Source organism: Corvus hawaiiensis, chromosome 16, assembly GCF_020740725.1.
Source record: "Corvus hawaiiensis isolate bCorHaw1 chromosome 16, bCorHaw1.pri.cur, whole genome shotgun sequence".
Classification (NCBI taxonomy): domain Eukaryota; kingdom Metazoa; phylum Chordata; class Aves; order Passeriformes; family Corvidae; genus Corvus; species Corvus hawaiiensis.
In genome coordinates, this window is record NC_063228.1 from 168,132 (window position 1) to 184,408 (window position 16,277).

The 16,277-nt window shown below is 42.1% G+C and overlaps 1 protein-coding gene across 3 annotated transcripts; it reads right to left on the reverse strand.

Annotated features, from left to right (window-relative positions):
- Positions 1 to 2,480: 2,480 nt before the first annotated feature.
- Positions 2,481 to 16,272, reverse strand: IL4R (interleukin 4 receptor). 3 transcript variants are annotated; one of them, XM_048320359.1, is made up of 10 exons: positions 16,185 to 16,272; positions 13,039 to 13,152; positions 9,468 to 9,609; positions 8,448 to 8,599; positions 7,235 to 7,389; positions 6,507 to 6,663; positions 5,631 to 5,730; positions 4,976 to 5,045; positions 4,761 to 4,837; positions 2,481 to 4,660 (listed from the first exon to the last, which is right to left on the reverse strand). In XM_048320359.1, exons 2-10 carry the CDS (start codon positions 13,106 to 13,108, stop codon positions 2,536 to 2,538), a joined length of 3,048 nt encoding a protein of 1,015 aa, XP_048176316.1. In that variant the 5' UTR covers positions 13,109 to 13,152; positions 16,185 to 16,272; the 3' UTR covers positions 2,481 to 2,535. The 3 variants fall into 3 exon arrangements, with proteins under 3 accessions (XP_048176316.1, XP_048176317.1, XP_048176319.1); XM_048320360.1 differs by lacking the exon at positions 16,185 to 16,272 and adding an exon at positions 15,965 to 16,158; XM_048320362.1 differs by lacking the exons at positions 8,448 to 8,599; positions 16,185 to 16,272 and having other exon boundaries at positions 13,039 to 13,125.
- Between the last annotated feature and the right edge of the window lie 5 nt (positions 16,273 to 16,277).

Below are 16,277 nucleotides of genomic sequence, written 5' to 3' on the forward strand. Positions count from 1 at the left end.
TTCCACGGTCAGAGGTAAACCTGAGGGAGCAGGGTTTTGGGAGTTACAACCCCCTCATTTAGTTCTCTAACCCTTTGTTCCTTTGCCCCTATCACTTCAACACTTAAAAGAACTGGTTTTCTGATACAAAGTTTGTAGCTTGTGGTGGGTGAACACTTGGACATCCTTGCACCCTGTCGCAACAATGGAGGGTCACAAAGCAAGATGCAGAGGCAAGTTATTTAAAAAGCTGACCCCTCCTTCACTCGAAATTAACTTGACCCTGCCCCCAAGAACCTGGCTCCACATCCTCAAGCTCCTGCTCCATCACCCTTGTTGTGTGGTTATTGTTAGTTTTCTACAGGCAATGACAAACCTTATGACTGATGGGCATTTGCCAACAGCTGATCCTTACAGGTGCATATTTCCAAGGAGCCAACTCTGTTCAGAAGAGAAATGAAAACAAGCCAAGCCTGTGGCATTTCTGCAACGAAAAAAGAGTGTATCTGAACTAGTTTCTCCTGAACTGTGAATACAACAGCGTTTTTTCTCAGGAACCTATTTCACTCATGTTAAGTCACACTGCTAGTATTTGGTAGACAGCCAGGTGAGAGAGATGTGGAGGTGGAGTGATTGTGAGCAAGTAATAAATGGCACTATAACTAGGCTAAAACTTGACACAAGCCTTCACTTGCATGGCAATCTTTCAAAACAAACTGAAAACGACTGAAAATACACTTACTGTGATCAGTAATTCTCTGTCCTGGCAGGAGCCCTCCACTAGCAAAAAGGACATGCCTGGAGGGTACCAAAGCTCCTCTCTTGGGAGGGCAAGCTGCCTCCCTCTGTATGAGCACGCAGGCACAGGCTGATCTCCAGGTGGTGACCTCAGTCCAGACCCCTCACTGCCAGCTCGAAGTCACAACTACCACTCACTGCCCAAGGGGCACATCACCAGCTTGGGCCAGAAACCTGTCATTTGAAACCCACCTGGGTCTCACAGCCTGGTAATAGCTATGGATGGAAAAAGTGGCAGGGATAGAGGATGGAAAACGGAACTCAGGTCGCACTACAGCCAGGCACTATGCCTGTTGCAGGGAGAGGGTGAGCCAGACAGTTGCCCCCATCAGCCCTGCTGTCTGTCTCCAGTTCTGAGTTATACAAAGACAGAGGAACAGGGATCCCCCTTCTCTGAGACTTAGGTTCCACTTCACCAGAGAAACACTAAAGGGAGAGAAAGGGAAGAATAACCCCACACAGAAAGCCATCTTACGGAAATGTGCAGACTGGAGGGCATAGCTATGTGGAAGAAAAAAGCCAGGGAAAAACAGAATGGAGCTGGGGCTCAGCAGAGAAGCAAGTGCTGCAGCAAAGTTTTCCAACTGTGGCCTGAGCAGACCTCTCCAGCCAAGCACAAGCCTTCATGGAGGATTTCACAAAGAGCAAAAGAGAGAGAGCACAGGAGTAGAAGGGAAAGGAAGCACCACTGGTGTCCCTACACGGATACCTCTAGTATCTTGGCAACTTGGAAGAGAGATTTGCGGTACCAGTTGCTGTGCTTAGCACTATGGTTTCCTTCCCTATGAATGGCAATACAAACAGAGTTTTCTAAAGGAGAATAAATGTATACATTTCAATAGAAAACCCCCATTACTTAATGGTTCTTAACTGTTTTATGCCACTGCCAACATACGAGGGTGGAATTTACCACACCAAAATATATAATTATGCTGTAGAGAAGTTGTCAGTAAAACTTCTTGAATAATTATCCAACAAGTATATACGGCCTTTAAGGTGCAGGCTACATTCCATTCTCACTGGACATGAACAAGAAGCCAAAAAAAAAATTCCACAAAGGTAAGCGTCAGATCACACGTGGATAATTTTTCTGGGAAGAAACACTGCTTAGAAATGTCTGATTCCTTTTACAGCTGCGGAACAAGCTCTACTTGTTTCTACGAGATAAGAAACTAATCACCAATAATAGCACTGTGTAAGTGCAAATGATGGTAATCTTTATTTCAGGTCTTGATTTAGCAGCTATAGAAACATACACCCCGTGCAAGGGCTAAGCACACAGGACAACATCCTCCACCCCAAAAGAAGTAAGTTATGGAAGCTGTGTGGTAAGTCAGTCACCTCCCCTTTGGACCTGCACCTATGTCCCACTTTCAGGTGTGCCAGCATGTTCCACATCGCCTTTGTGTGCTTCCCAAGCAACACACAGCCAGGGTGATAACCACAGGAGCTGTACTAAGAACTCTTGCTTCCTGCAGCTGCTGCTCCCTTTTAGAGATTGTTCACAGCTGGAGACACCAGCTCTGACTTCGTCCCTGTAGAGCTCTGGCTGTCATTGCTGGGTGCTAACCCCAACGGTCCCCAGGGGTCTGCATCATGTCCCAGCTGCCAGTCCCAGGCAGGCATGGGTGCTACAACCCCCTGAATCATAGGTGACCTATAGCAGCCCTCACTTCAGTCAAGATTGAAATAACAAGCAACAATTCAACTTGCCATACAGTTTATTTCCAAAGACTAGTTCAGTCTAGACAAATGTGGCTAGGCTACCTCCATATAGCAGTTGTCCTCTTGGGCAAGGGTTTGCACAAGTTTCATTTTTTTCTCATTCTTCCTGCTGTTTTCCCTTAACAGTTCTATTGGTCTTTTTTTAATTGCAAGTGCCAGTCTGGAGTCCTCACTGTGAGTGGTGTGAGAATCAGAAGGATAGGAGTTACTCACAAGATGACAAGGCAATGCCTTGTCTGAGACATGGAGCTCCAGGGGCTCTGCAGTTTTTCTGTCTAAGTTTAGCCCAATACTGTCCAGTGATGCTGGTAAGCTAGCTGCTGAGCCACAACTTCCCCCTTCTGCATGCTTCAGCACCTCTTCACTTCCCCCTGCATCTCCAAGTTCCCTCAAGTGGTTGTGTGAGTGGCAGTGGAAGCCAGTATTTAGTCTGTTATCACCACCGTCTTGCATTAGTTTACCAGTAGGGTTAAAGCTTTTCCATTCTGTCCCCTTTGCAGCTCTTTCTCTGCTGTTTAAATCTTGACATTTCATCTCTAACAAATGCAACAGCTGTTCATCTCTTCCGGTATTTTTATCATTGCTATCACCAGACAGCTCATTAGCGCTGTTGATCCAAGGGCTCCCATCACTAGTCTGTGTGTCATTCTCACTAGATGCTAAACCTGGGAAAATGCTGCGGTCAGAACCCTGAACAGTCAAAGACACACAGTCCTTTATCCTTGGGTCAGGTTCATAGATTGCAGTATCTGGAGGTGCTACACTCAGGTTGTTGCACAGACTAATGAAGGATTCATTCGGTGATGTAGAGATAACCTCATTGTTACTGTCACAGTCTAGACCATTACATTTACCTGCACTACCAAAAGGCTGATAACCAGATGGCCAAGGTGCAATAGGGCAAGAAATTATATTGGCTTTCTTTTGAACATTTTTATATATCACTTGCTTATGTATTTCTTCCTCTGATAGAAAAGCTGAAGCACCTTCATTTGCATGTGTGGAGGAAGACAGAAAATCAGTATGTTCTGAACAGGTGTTTGGAAAATCAAGCTCAGTGCTAGGAGATCTGTAGTTGTTATAACATGTCTGATTGCTAGCAGGCTGAGCACTTTGATCTCTGCAGCTGCGTTCCAGCGTCTCTGACAACTGTCTCAAAGGCAGTGAGGGACGCACGCTTTCAAAGCACGGAGTCAGGCTACTGTTAGCCATCGACTGAGACACGAGGGCATTGAAGCTCTTGTATGCAGAGCTGCTTGGTTCCTTGCATGCAGACACAAGCATATTAAAGCTCCTGTAGGCAGAGCCACAGGGCTCCAGGGAGGGAGGCAAAAGGGTGTCACAGCTCTTGTAGGCAGAACCACACAACTCCATGGAGGCAGACACAAGGGTACCAAAACTCTTGTCTGCAGGGCTGTTTATTCTGTCTGTTTTGGTCCCAAACAAGGATTTATTTGTAGATTCCTGGATCAGGACGCAAGAGTCAAGCTCACTTTCAGAACTACATAGAAAAAGGCTTTGATGAACCATTTGTTGAAGATCTCTTGCATCCAGAGTAGCAGAATTTATGCTGGAGCTCCGATAGCCAGATTCAAAGGATTCTTCTGAAAGTTCTGACTCTTTGCTGGCTGTACTACAATTGTAGTCATCTTGAGAGGCTTTGGTGAAAAGGGGAGCTGTATGAGAAATATCACATGGTTGCTGACCCTGAGCTGCACTTTCCTTTGGATTTCGCTGTGATAGATTTTCTGACCCAACGTTCTCTAAGGTTTCCCTCCCAGCTGTGGGGATGTTTGGGCCTTTATTGTCTTGCATGTTATTTTCATCTGCCAGGAGTGCATCAAACATATTAGCTAGTAACTCATTGTGTTCAGGCTGCTCTCTGAAAGCACCGATGCTGCTCTCACAAGGCTCAAACATGGTGATCTGGGTGCCAGTTTCTTCTTGGCTCTCAGTTTCACTGTCTGTTAAACATACACAGATTTCTATAGACTCTTCAACTGGTATTGTATCAGGGGTTAAAACTGCACTGCTGCCTTTTGGCAACCACTCTCCAGACCTGCTGTGGCAACTGCAAGATTTCTCAACATTTCTGATGTTATCTTTCCCCTTGAAGTTTTGGCTTGAAAAACTTCGAGCCAGACAGTTCTTGCAACTTCTGTTTTTGGAAGTCAAAAGGAAAGGACAGTTAATGTTTATGTTACGGGAAACAACTTTATGCTGTAAAGCAGAAGGATTTTTTTTTTAATCTTACTTACATTTGTTGATCCATATGACTCTGCTTTAAGTCATGGAAAGGAAACTTGATTTCATCAAAGTAGCACATAACTGAAAACTAATAAAGATACAATGAGATTTAGGACTCATATGAATTGTATTTAGAATCCTTTGCACTAGACAGACAATAGAATTTATTACATATTCTACTTCTGATGATCAGGAAAAAGTATTTTTTGCAAAGCTTTTTAATTACCTTGACATTTTTTACAACCAAATGGCTCTTTGCTGGATTTGGGATTTGATCCCACCATTCTTTCTTCACTCTGCAAGAGAAGAATGAAAATTATTTGTTTTGACTGCACTTGGGCTTAATCAGGGTACATTTCCCTCTTCTGTTCTCCTTTCCCTCTTAGGCATCTGTATTGCAGCAACAAAAAGTGCTCATTTTGTGCATCTCCTGCTTTTCATTAAACCAGTGCAAAGATGTTTATACGTTTGGTATATGACTGCTCTGCACAATGACAGTCACCTGTTCTTCTAATCATATTTAAAATGATGTGTGAAACAGACAGGATCTGACTTTCACATTATCATTTTAAAAAATTTAAAAGAAATAAAGATATTTAGCCATCATTACTTGAACTCCAGCAAAGACCAGGGTCCAAAACTGACAACCCCCTACAATAACAAGCCTATTCTAGTAAGATTAATAAAGACTATTCACAAAATGACAGAGTGCAACTGACTTGTGTTTATAAAATCTCTGCTCACAGACAGCTAGATAAAGGTGCTGAGAAAACACAAAATATTAGATTTCTGTGCTACCAGACATTCCGGCTAATCGATAGCAATACTGATATCCGTATAAACTGTTACTCTATAAACTCTGTAAGAAGCAGGATACCTACTTGGTAAAACAGAAGTAACAAATGATGGATCCTGCCATGATCAGTATGCAGGATGTGGGCACAGCCATCTGCAGAATGTCTTCAGCCTTCACCTGGTAATCTGTTAAACAAGCAAATATTTACATGTGAATGTGCATCTAAATGCAAGCACTGGCAATACCAAATTCATTGCTGCCCCGCTGCAGCTTAAAAAAATGCTCTCTTAGAGGATGTAAAATAAAGCCTCCAGCACATAAACAACACACCCCCACAGCTGCCAGTAGCGATGGTGTGTGGTGTGTGTCAGAGACCGTCTGGCGCAGGTACTGTGGCCAGCTACTGGGCATGTCAGGAGCTGGGAGAGCCAATGTGTACTGCAAGGCCACTGTCAGCTCTTAGAGACAAAGCCTACCACACAGTGCCTAAAATTATCATTGTCACTGTAGTGCAGCTCTGTTTCTTGTTCTCTCTGTTGCTCTTCAGGGGGTTTTATAAACCCTCAGACCTCCGATGGTTAAAATACTGCTTAATTTGCAGCCTATATATATATATTGTTCATTTATACCCACTTCCTCTCACATCAATGTTGCTGTTTAGCTCAAATATCTCTTCTACTTCCCTGTTGTCTACTTCATGAAATATTTAGACAGAATAAACACATCCCTTTCAGCCTTTTTTTCACAAGGCTAAGCAATCCAACCTCCCTTGGTCTTCTCTTCCTTAGTTTCCAAAGGAGTTGCCTATCTATGTTTAGTGTCTTTGGAAGCCTTTACAGATGTATTCACATTACATTCAAAATGATAAAGATGATGAGTCCATAGCTCTCCTCCAAGAGAGCAGCAGAGTATGAAAGACTATACCATTCTTTTACCGAGCTGCTATTTCTGACACTATTACCACAGTGAAATTCAACTTCTTCACTCCATTCACTCCAGTAGGCTGGGTAGTCTGTGTAGTTACACCTGAGACTTGCAACGTAATCAAAGCCTCTCTTCAAGGACCTTGCAGTAATCTCAAAGCTTTTTGTCTGGTAGTTAATTGCTTTTACAGAAATCTGAAAAGAAAGTGAGAAAGTTGATTTTGATTTCTTTATAAGGTGAAGGGTTAGTGACAGCAACTAAATACCAATAGTGTTGTGTGTTTCAGTGACCTTTCACAAATGAACAAATGAATGACTGTGTATGATATTGCAGTTCATGTCATCAGCGGGTGGTATTTGTTACATGCTCCCATGCACGTTCCTCTACCAGAAGAGGCCCAGCCCAGAAATGCTGGATTATTCAGAAGAGTGTTTGAAGTGCCTCACCTCCCCCACAAAGCCACCAACATCCAGCTTCCTGATGTCTAAGGATCAAATGAAGTTCAGGCAACAGAAGCATTGTATTTTCAATCTCTGCCCTGTCTACTGCAAGCAGCAGACTATTTTGGGGTGGCAGTCAGAAGAGTTTCAATCCTCTGACATCCAGCTGAACCATCCTGGGGGCAAAGTGAACTGTGGCAAATGTGTAATCAGGAACACTGTGGGACTTGCTCCTGCTGGCCCTTATACTAGTATTCATGAAGTGACTTTTTTTTAAACTTGAAAGCTCTGGAGACAGAAAATGAAGAGACTGGGTGTCTCTTACCTCTGTTGGGTGCTGCTTCCTCCAGTATTTCACTTCATAGATGACTGGCTGTCCAGAGAGCAAGGATGGAGGAGAGTAGCTCTCCTCCCAACTCAGATTGAAGTTACCATTTTCAGCTTTCTCAATGGCAAGATTTTTGGGGGCCCTCGGCTTAACTGTATGTTAAAAAATACAGAACAGGGTAATGGGAGAGTACTGATAGAAGCAGAGAGAGAAGTATTCACCAGAGACCAGAATATCATCGTAGTCTATGCACTTAGCCCTTTTCACTATGCTGTAGCACAAGGATAGAGAAGCCAAACCAGAGCAACTTCAGGGTATTCATTAACAAGCACTGATTCTTCAAGCTGGCTGAACAAACTGAAGGCATGGCCTTTTGGTGCACTGGATGCAGCTTTCACCCTGGAGAAACGGGAACAACCTGCGCCCTGACAGTAGCAGCTGTGTGGCAGGGGGGGCACAGAGCTCCAACGTCACAGGCAAGCTGTCCTGGCTCCCTGTCTCTTGGAAATCAATGTGAACTTCTGCTTATATGGCAGACAAGCAGCAGCATCAATCAAGTGTTCTGAAGAGAACCAGCTCCTCAGCCTGCCTAAGGTATTAAAATGGTTTCTCTAAGTGTTCAAAATGTGACAGGCGTAACCAACAAGCATACTGTTCTGACCAAACTGGGGGCCTAGGCAGAGACATGAACTGTGTCTACACTGTCCTGTTTAGGAGCAGTCTCTTTAACTTTTTATCACTGGCTGTTAAAATCCAACAGCAATTACTGTAAAAAACCTTCTGCTCATGTAGCATGATTCAACTAGCATGAAAAATCGGAGTACGACAGAGACAGGAATGGGAGGAATTCCAGTAGGGATAGCCTAGTTTCTTTCTAGAAACTGAAAGCAGCATAATTCCTCTTCATCCTGTAAACCACAAATAAAATGCACTAAAGATAATCTAAACCCCCAAACTCCTGCTGAGTTTGCTTGCAGCTGAGAGGGAACAGCTAGAGGAAGAATCACTCTCTGCTTTCCCCATTATATTCATTCCTTAAGAATCTAATCCAGAATAAGGTTGCTAAAACAAATTGATTTTGCATTTAAGCTACCATGACACTTTCCACCTCTGATAAGCAAAAACTGTTCTGGTGACATGAATGAGAAGTTAGCTAAGATTGCAAAGCCTGGAACCAGATGCGCCAGTGACAAAGTAAACAAGTTCTTACCAACAAGGGCTGGTGTAACATTGTAATTCCACATATCAGTCCCATTGAATTGTAGGGCTAGAATATATGTGAGGCCTGATACAAAATAATCTGGATATATTGTGCAAGTGCACCTTAAACTGTCTTTTTCATTCTCAGGAACACACATGTTTCTGAAAAACAGGCACAAAATTATGGGATGTTTAAGAGAATGTGACACACTATTCCTTGAAAAGGTGAAATCAAGTTTCCCAACATGCAGAACTAATCAAAGCTGAGACAAGTCAGTTCCCAGAAATGTTTCCAAGGCAAAACTGAGATCCCCAAACAACCCACCCTCCCTAGACATCCCCTGGATATCTGTATTGCACAAATGAAAAACTTGACAGAAAGGCTAAGGATTGATCCCAAATACAACCCTTTGTCACACTTCAGCCTCTAAAGGAACATACTAACAGCTTGTTAGTACAGGAACAGGCTTATTGCAGTGTATGAGCAAGGTTATTTGAATGTCAGTGTGGTGAAATCCTACAGAGAGGAACAGGAGAACCCAGATGCATCTTCTTTTGTAAGAGATGATGACTGGCCCTGCTCAGAACAAGGACAACAGTCTGTGCCTGAACAAGGAGTTAGACTGTATGCAGAGACAATTACCTGCACTCCAGCAGAGAGGATCTTTCACACAGGCTACAGACTGGTGAATCACTTAAGATTTCTCATGAAGAAGGTAACATTTTGCATGAATTAAGGTTTTGTAAACTTCTAAGAGCCCTACCACTCCTACCAGTAGGACTTGATCTCTCCTCTGTACTAAGAGTGCATAAAGTTCTACAGAAGAGTAGACCACCGAACAGGGAGTGCTGTTAATTGCAGAAACCCATTTTACTAAAAAGGAAAAGAATCCATTTTACTTTAAGAGGAATAATCTGAACTACATTTTGTCCCAGACACCCACAGTAGAGGGAGGGAATTAAAGCCAATAGTGGCTACAGGATATATGAAGCCTAACAATGGCAGTGTAACATCTTATTAAACACTTACGACACAGAAGAAGTTTCCTTGCTGTAGTAGAGCAGGAATTCTTTGGAGCAATTAGTTTGTGCAGGCACCTTCCAGTGACAAACCAGCTCTTTGTCATAGTCAGTGAAGCATGCAAATTCTTGTATGTGTCCTGCAGTCATAACTAGAGAAAAGCAGCATACAATGAGAAGCAAGAGAATCAGAAGACCATTGGACTACACAGACACATCAACTTTTCCATCTGAACAGAGCTGCCACACCCCTACAGATTAAGTAAAAACATTGTTATTTTTTGTGTCTGGGCAAATGTAAAGAGTGGCACTCAGACTGTCTCCACCTTTCTGGAGACAATCTCTACCATCCTGGAGAGGAAGAGTCTGCAGTAGTAATATTGAGATAGAAAGGCACATCTCAGCCAACATAGACTTCCAAAAACAGAAAATCCGATTCCAATAGCCCTATTTAAAACACATAAACATTAAATTACAAAACAGCATAATCCCACCTATTAAGTACAAAAGGTTCAAAACCCAAAATGCAGATAATTAACAGTCAGAGCAGGATCACTGCTTACAGTCATGACTCATGCTTTACCTACAATGGTTCTAAGCTTCCCAAACGCACAACTTCTGCCTCCCCAGAGCAGCTTCCCAGTGCTTAGAAGATCGTCCTGCCACAGTCTTTCTTCTAGTATATAGCTTTACTTCATCTCACTCACTACTTCCCGTTCTGTCTTCTACTTGTCATTGTTATGAGAGCATTCAAGACCCAGGAGAAATTAAGAGTCACACAGAGCCAGGCACTGAGCAGGTATACGAAAGCCCAAAGTCTTTGCACTCCAAATTTATAACTATTTTCACTGGCAGTATTTAAGCAAAAAATAGAATATACAGTTTGTTATAACTGGAAGCGGAAATGGAATACACAATCCCCAGTACCCCTTCCAGCCTCGCTTTCCTTCATTTCAATGTGCTCCACATGAGTGATACACAGAACAGAAGAGGAGAAGCTAGGTGACAGTAAGGTCATGCTTTTATTGGGACTAACAGTATGCCAACCATGGTACTGGACCCTGGAATGTGATAATTTCTCAGCAAAGCAGTCAGAAATCGCTAATACTTTTATCATCCAAGACAATTATTTCCCTTTTCTGATGTTTGACTTCTCTTTCACAGGTAAATAATAACAGTATCCCCCTTTTCTTGCACAAGCTGTACAAATATAAATCCTTTTCTGCTTTACATGTCAATTTCCTGTAAAAAATTTAAAATAGCTTTGACTGGTTTTTTGAATCCTATTAATTAAGATTTTCTGAGAATTTCCAAAAGGATTCTGCTAGAAGGTTTTCTGTGGCAATTATACAAGACCAAATTTTGTGTATGTGGCCCAGTACATTACCAACTTTCTATGCTGGTCATTTACATTGCAAATTCAAGACTCAGTTGCCAACAATTCACATCCTGCAAGGTTGCTGTCCTTCAGCCACTTCTGCTTCACAGGCTTATTCCTTCCAACGGGTACCTAAATTTCAGATTATTCCTTCCAAGCTTTTTTCTGAAAGTACCTAATTTCATTTTATCTTCCCTACATTTCTGTTTTTCTGTAGTCCACTTCTGTTATTTATTATGATCCAACTTCTGCATACTCTGCTACAGTACAGGATCTGCAAGTATAAAATGGGATGGTCAGATACCTTTTAGTGGACATGATATATAGCACAATGGGATCTATAAAATTTGGATTCTAAGTTGTCTGATAGATTGACTACTTATAAATCTAGAACTGATTGCAATTCATGGTTTCATTAGTGTTCAAATACTTAGAAAATGTTTTGGTTTAGTTAATAAAGCTACATATTTATCTTGTAGGTAAGAACTATTGCTATTATGTCCTTCCTGGATGGCAGTAGCATGTTAGGTTCCTTTTTTTTCTGACCCAATTCTTTAAAACTCATCCAAAAAGCAGCAAGTCAAACTTCTGCAACACTTTAACAGTCACACTCCTTTTTATTTTACAATAATCATTATCCTGGTGATGTTGTTTATATTTGGTTGCCATTTGTAACTTTATTGCTAGTTTCCTTTATTCACTTTAAAATGTACTTTTAACAGAAGTACTATCAATTTAAGGCCCTTAAAGATGAATGACATTATTTTTCAATGTGTTAATCATCTTACACTTTCAAGAATACTCCAATTAAATGAAGCTCCTCCTGCTGTGTTAAGCTATGATGACTAACAGTTTTACTTTATCTTGCCATTCAGTGCCCTCATGTCTTTTCAGAACTCTGAATTATATTCTCTGCTCTTTTCCTGTCACCTTCTCGCTTTTCCATCTCTGGTACACCCTATTTTTTTTAAAAAGCTCAGATATTTGAGAGTTTCCTTTTGAAACCATATACGGTACAGGGTTTGTTTTGAGTTTATGTATTTAAAAAAGGGAACTGAAATATTGAATTTCTTTTTTAATCCTCAAAGAGTACACGATGAGGAAGAAACTTAAAATGTGCAGTTAACTAGGCAAACTAACCCAAAGTAAACACTATAAAATTAAACTTAGATAAAGATCATTTAGGGAAATCAAATGGTGGGATTACCTAGATCAGACAACCCCGCCAATGTGCTCTTGCAAACCTTGATCCTTCTCATGAATTCAAATTGCACTATTTCATAGTATGTAAGACAGTAGCTATTAAACCTTCTTTTTTAGAGACAGGGTATTTTAAATTGTCTTTTAACTGTTTTGGTTTGCTTCATAAAACAAAACAAAATGAGATATAAGAAACCATAGACCACTGTAGAACTAGTTAAAAAAATACAGAAAGCAAAGCGTGAGATGCATTTTGCAGAAAATAAAAACGCATTATTTAAAACCATTAGTATATATATCTCATTTGTATTTATAATCAAACATCAAAAAGATGCAAGGAAAACAACCCATGTTTATATTCAGCTTCTGCCAACTAAGCCTCATGAAATAACCCTTAAGGAAGCAGCAGCACTCGGACGCATCTGCAGGCTGCCAGCACGGCAGCAAGGGACACACTGGAGATCCTGTCCCTTGTCTGTTCCAGGTGCCCGTCAGAGCTGCAATGTCCTGCAGACACAGCTGCCAAATCTCTTCTAATCCAGGCAACTATGGTTTCCAGCTCAGTCACTCTGCAGACTTTGGAGGGCACAAACTGACAGCAGCCCTGCAGGCACAGTTCTGGGAGCACAGCTCCCTCGTGGTCCCACCAACAAGGCACAGCAGCCAGGGGACACTGAAGCTTCCTGCAGAGCTGCCTGGGCTACGCTGAGACCTTGTTCACAGTGACGTGTCCAGTGCAGATCAGATAGTGGGGAAGGAGGAGATGGCTTTCCAAACCTATTTCTCCTTTCTGTAAATTTCTAATTTTTCTTACCCACATAGAAAAGGTCAATATAAAGAAAAAAAAAATCTAAGAATTTTTTCTACTACAGGGATATTTCTGACATTTGAAGTTACAAATTTTATAGCAGTTAATTAGTGGTAACAGCGTTACCTAGTGGTTGTGGAAAAATGCTGTCAATAAAAACTTCAGTATAATAATTTAAAATATTGACGAACATACCTTCATTTGTTGTATATGAAAAGAAAAGGATCCACAGGGTATATGGTGCAGCACTTGGGAGTCTTGCCATTATTGACACTGGTCAGGTTCAGTAGGAAAAACTGTGCTGCAATTCTGCCAACAGAAAACATAATAAGCTTACATCCCTGTCTCAGTTAAGGTAAAAGTGTAGTTTTTCCTACCACTCTGCTAGATGTTAGAATTCAGATCCCCTGCTGTACCTGCTTCCCACCTCTGTCCCCTAAAATTAGCTCATGGAACAATGAGACACGTAGAAGAATAAGAATACAAATGATCTAGAAGACTTTTCTGCAAAATTTAAATTACAGAGGATATGGGACTGACATTGGCAGTGGACCTACTCTCTTGAGCTACTAGAAAAGGAAAGTTGCTAGTATGTGGGCGATTAAAAGGGTAAGCACTAGACCAAAATCAGTGACATTGTCACCAAAGCCCTATGATTCCACTCAGATAACTAAAAGAATTTAAGAATGAAGTGTCTGATCTATTGACTAAAATGTTTTCCCCAAGTCCTATCACCAATACCTTGACAATCTGAGTATCACCCTCCTAAAAAAAAAAAAATTAGCAAAGAACTCTGAGCAGTGCTCCAACAGAATGCAGATTCATTAAAGCATGAAATAATTAGAAGCTGTAAAACTCATGCCTAATCATGATATAACCAGCACAGCTTTGGAGAAGGAAAATAATGCAGCTTTTATGTCCCTAAGCATAGCAAAACTGTCTAGGTAAATTGAAAACAGATGAAATAATTAATTTCTTAAGAAATTAAAGAAGAAATTAAAAAGACTTAAAATAGCAAGCGTCCCCAAGATTTTTTTACCAATGTAGCTACTTAATGCCTAAGATATGGCTACCAGCTTTCGTATCACTACAAATGGATGTGATACATTTAAAATTCTGGTAAATTTGTAGGTGAAATCACGCTAACTAATATGCTTTTGGTTTTGCATTCATTATAAAGAGGGATAAAATTTGTTCAGCAGCACATTGTTAACACATAACCCTTTGGTCCCTTCCTCCCATGCTTTTGGAATTTTCTAACCTCCATGTCTGGACAGAGTGTTCTTGCTGCCTGCAAGCTTCAGATGTTCTGTTTACACCTGTAGAGCTCCCAGGTAGTACGCTAGTTTTTATTTTAAAGCCTCATGATTCTCTCTGTGTGACGAGGAGAGGAGAGGAGAGGAGAGGAGAGGAGAGGAGAGGAGAGGAGAGGAGAGGAGAGGAGAGGAGAGGAGATATCCTTCAGCAGGTGAATTGTGTTGGGTGTTCTGCAGAAGCTTGGTCAGATTCTGAAGTAGAAAAAACCACTGAAAGGTATTTGTGGATGGCAGTTCAATACTCTCTGCCCCAAGCCAACCACAGCAGCAGAACCACATTTCACGTGTCTAACAGGCGAGTCTGTCTGTCTGAAAATATCCATCTTAGAAGTTAAGGGATAAGGACATTGTTAGTGAAAATAGAACATCAGATTGGAGACTCTTCTGTGACCTTCTCTGGGGCAGTTACTACTCATCTAGTAATGAAGGACAAACCTGAAAGACAAATTTCTCATAAGAGCTTGAGAAAACGATTGCTCAAGAGCTGACTTTTTCAAAATCTGGGAATAGATGAAATGTGAATAAGGACAGTAATACATTTTTTTAAAAGAACACAAGCGCTTTTGCTGCTGCTCAGAAAAAAAGAGCCAACTGCTCCAGCATAAAAAAATTCCTTCATTTCCCCTTTTCCTGGAATTCTCAAGAGAGGAAGCATTTCTTCTCCACTGTTAGGTAATACTGCTGCATGACTGGAGTTCCGAGAAACTCTTAGAACTCTTACAACTTTGGCAGAGAATCCTGAACCATGTAGGCATGTCCAAAGGAGCAGATGGCAGACCAAAACCATCTTTTCACAGTAGAATGGATCTGCACATGTGGATGAAAATGGAGTTAAGCCAGAGTTTTAATGAAACTGCAAAAGGAGAAAATTTTAAAACATCCACAGCTCTTCTGCCTGTTTCCTCTTAAGTTTTTCATTATACCAGACAATGACATACCAATTTTTAAAAAGTATGTAACACATACAGACAATACTAAAATTGCAACAAACCTAGTAATCCCAATATATTTGAGGAAAGTAAATTGTAAAGACATAAGTGACTTCCCCAAAACTAAGAAAGAAATCTCTGTAGGGGTTAGAAGCAGATCTACATGATTACTGGTACAAGCTACATGCCTTGATCACTTAACCTTTCTGTTTCTTGAAAAAAATATGATGTGATTAAAATGATTTCATTTACTTTCAAGAAAAACGGTACTAACTTTTGGTCTGGTCCTCTAAGGAAATGAGGGTCATATTTCATTAATAGCTATGATCTACAAAACTGTTATGTGCAAAGAGTAATTCCTCCCCAAACCAAGAGGTCAGATATTACACAAGACTGCTTAATGCACCGTTGCTGCAATTGTACAGTTGAAGCATCACTCCCTGTTTAAAACTGGCTCTTTTTAAAACTGAGGCACATCTGGTCTTACTCTCTAGTTTAAAGCACTGGCTGTAAACGCTGAATAAAATGAGACAAGCGGTACACGGCAAAACAAAAGGTTCACCACCAGATTCTGTATCAAACCTTGAAAAGAAAACCCGCGCAGAGTGTAATGCCTTCTGATGAGAAACCGCTCTCTCTGAAGCCGCGTTGAGCCCCTTTCCGGGCGCTCAGCACGAACCGGTCCGAAGCTCTGCGGGCCTCCGGGCACACGGGGGGCGCAGCCCGAGCCCCGTGCTGGGCACGGCCGGGGACGAGGGCCCGGGACAGGCGGGGCCGCTGCGCCCACCGCCCAGCACGGCCGGCAGGAACGACACTTCGGAGAATTACACCACTGCCGCCTAAAATATTGTAAAAGGAGCACCCGAGTTAAACAACCTCAAGGAAAGAGAAGCGCTTCTCGCGGGCTCCAGCCACAGCCGCCGCACAGGACGGGCCCCGGGATCTCCGCCCGGCCAAGCTCCGGAGGAAGCACAAACCTTCCGCCCTTCCCAGAACCGGCACGGAGAAAAACACAGACGGCACAAACGGCGCGCCAAGCGCAAGTAACGAAAAGGAGCGGGTCCTGACGCCGGGACGAAGGGGCCGCCGGACGTACCTTGTCTCGTCCGGCCCCCGCGCCGGGCTCCGCACCCGGGGGATCCCAACCCGGTACACGTCGCGCTCCGGAGCCGGCCCGACGCCCTCCGCC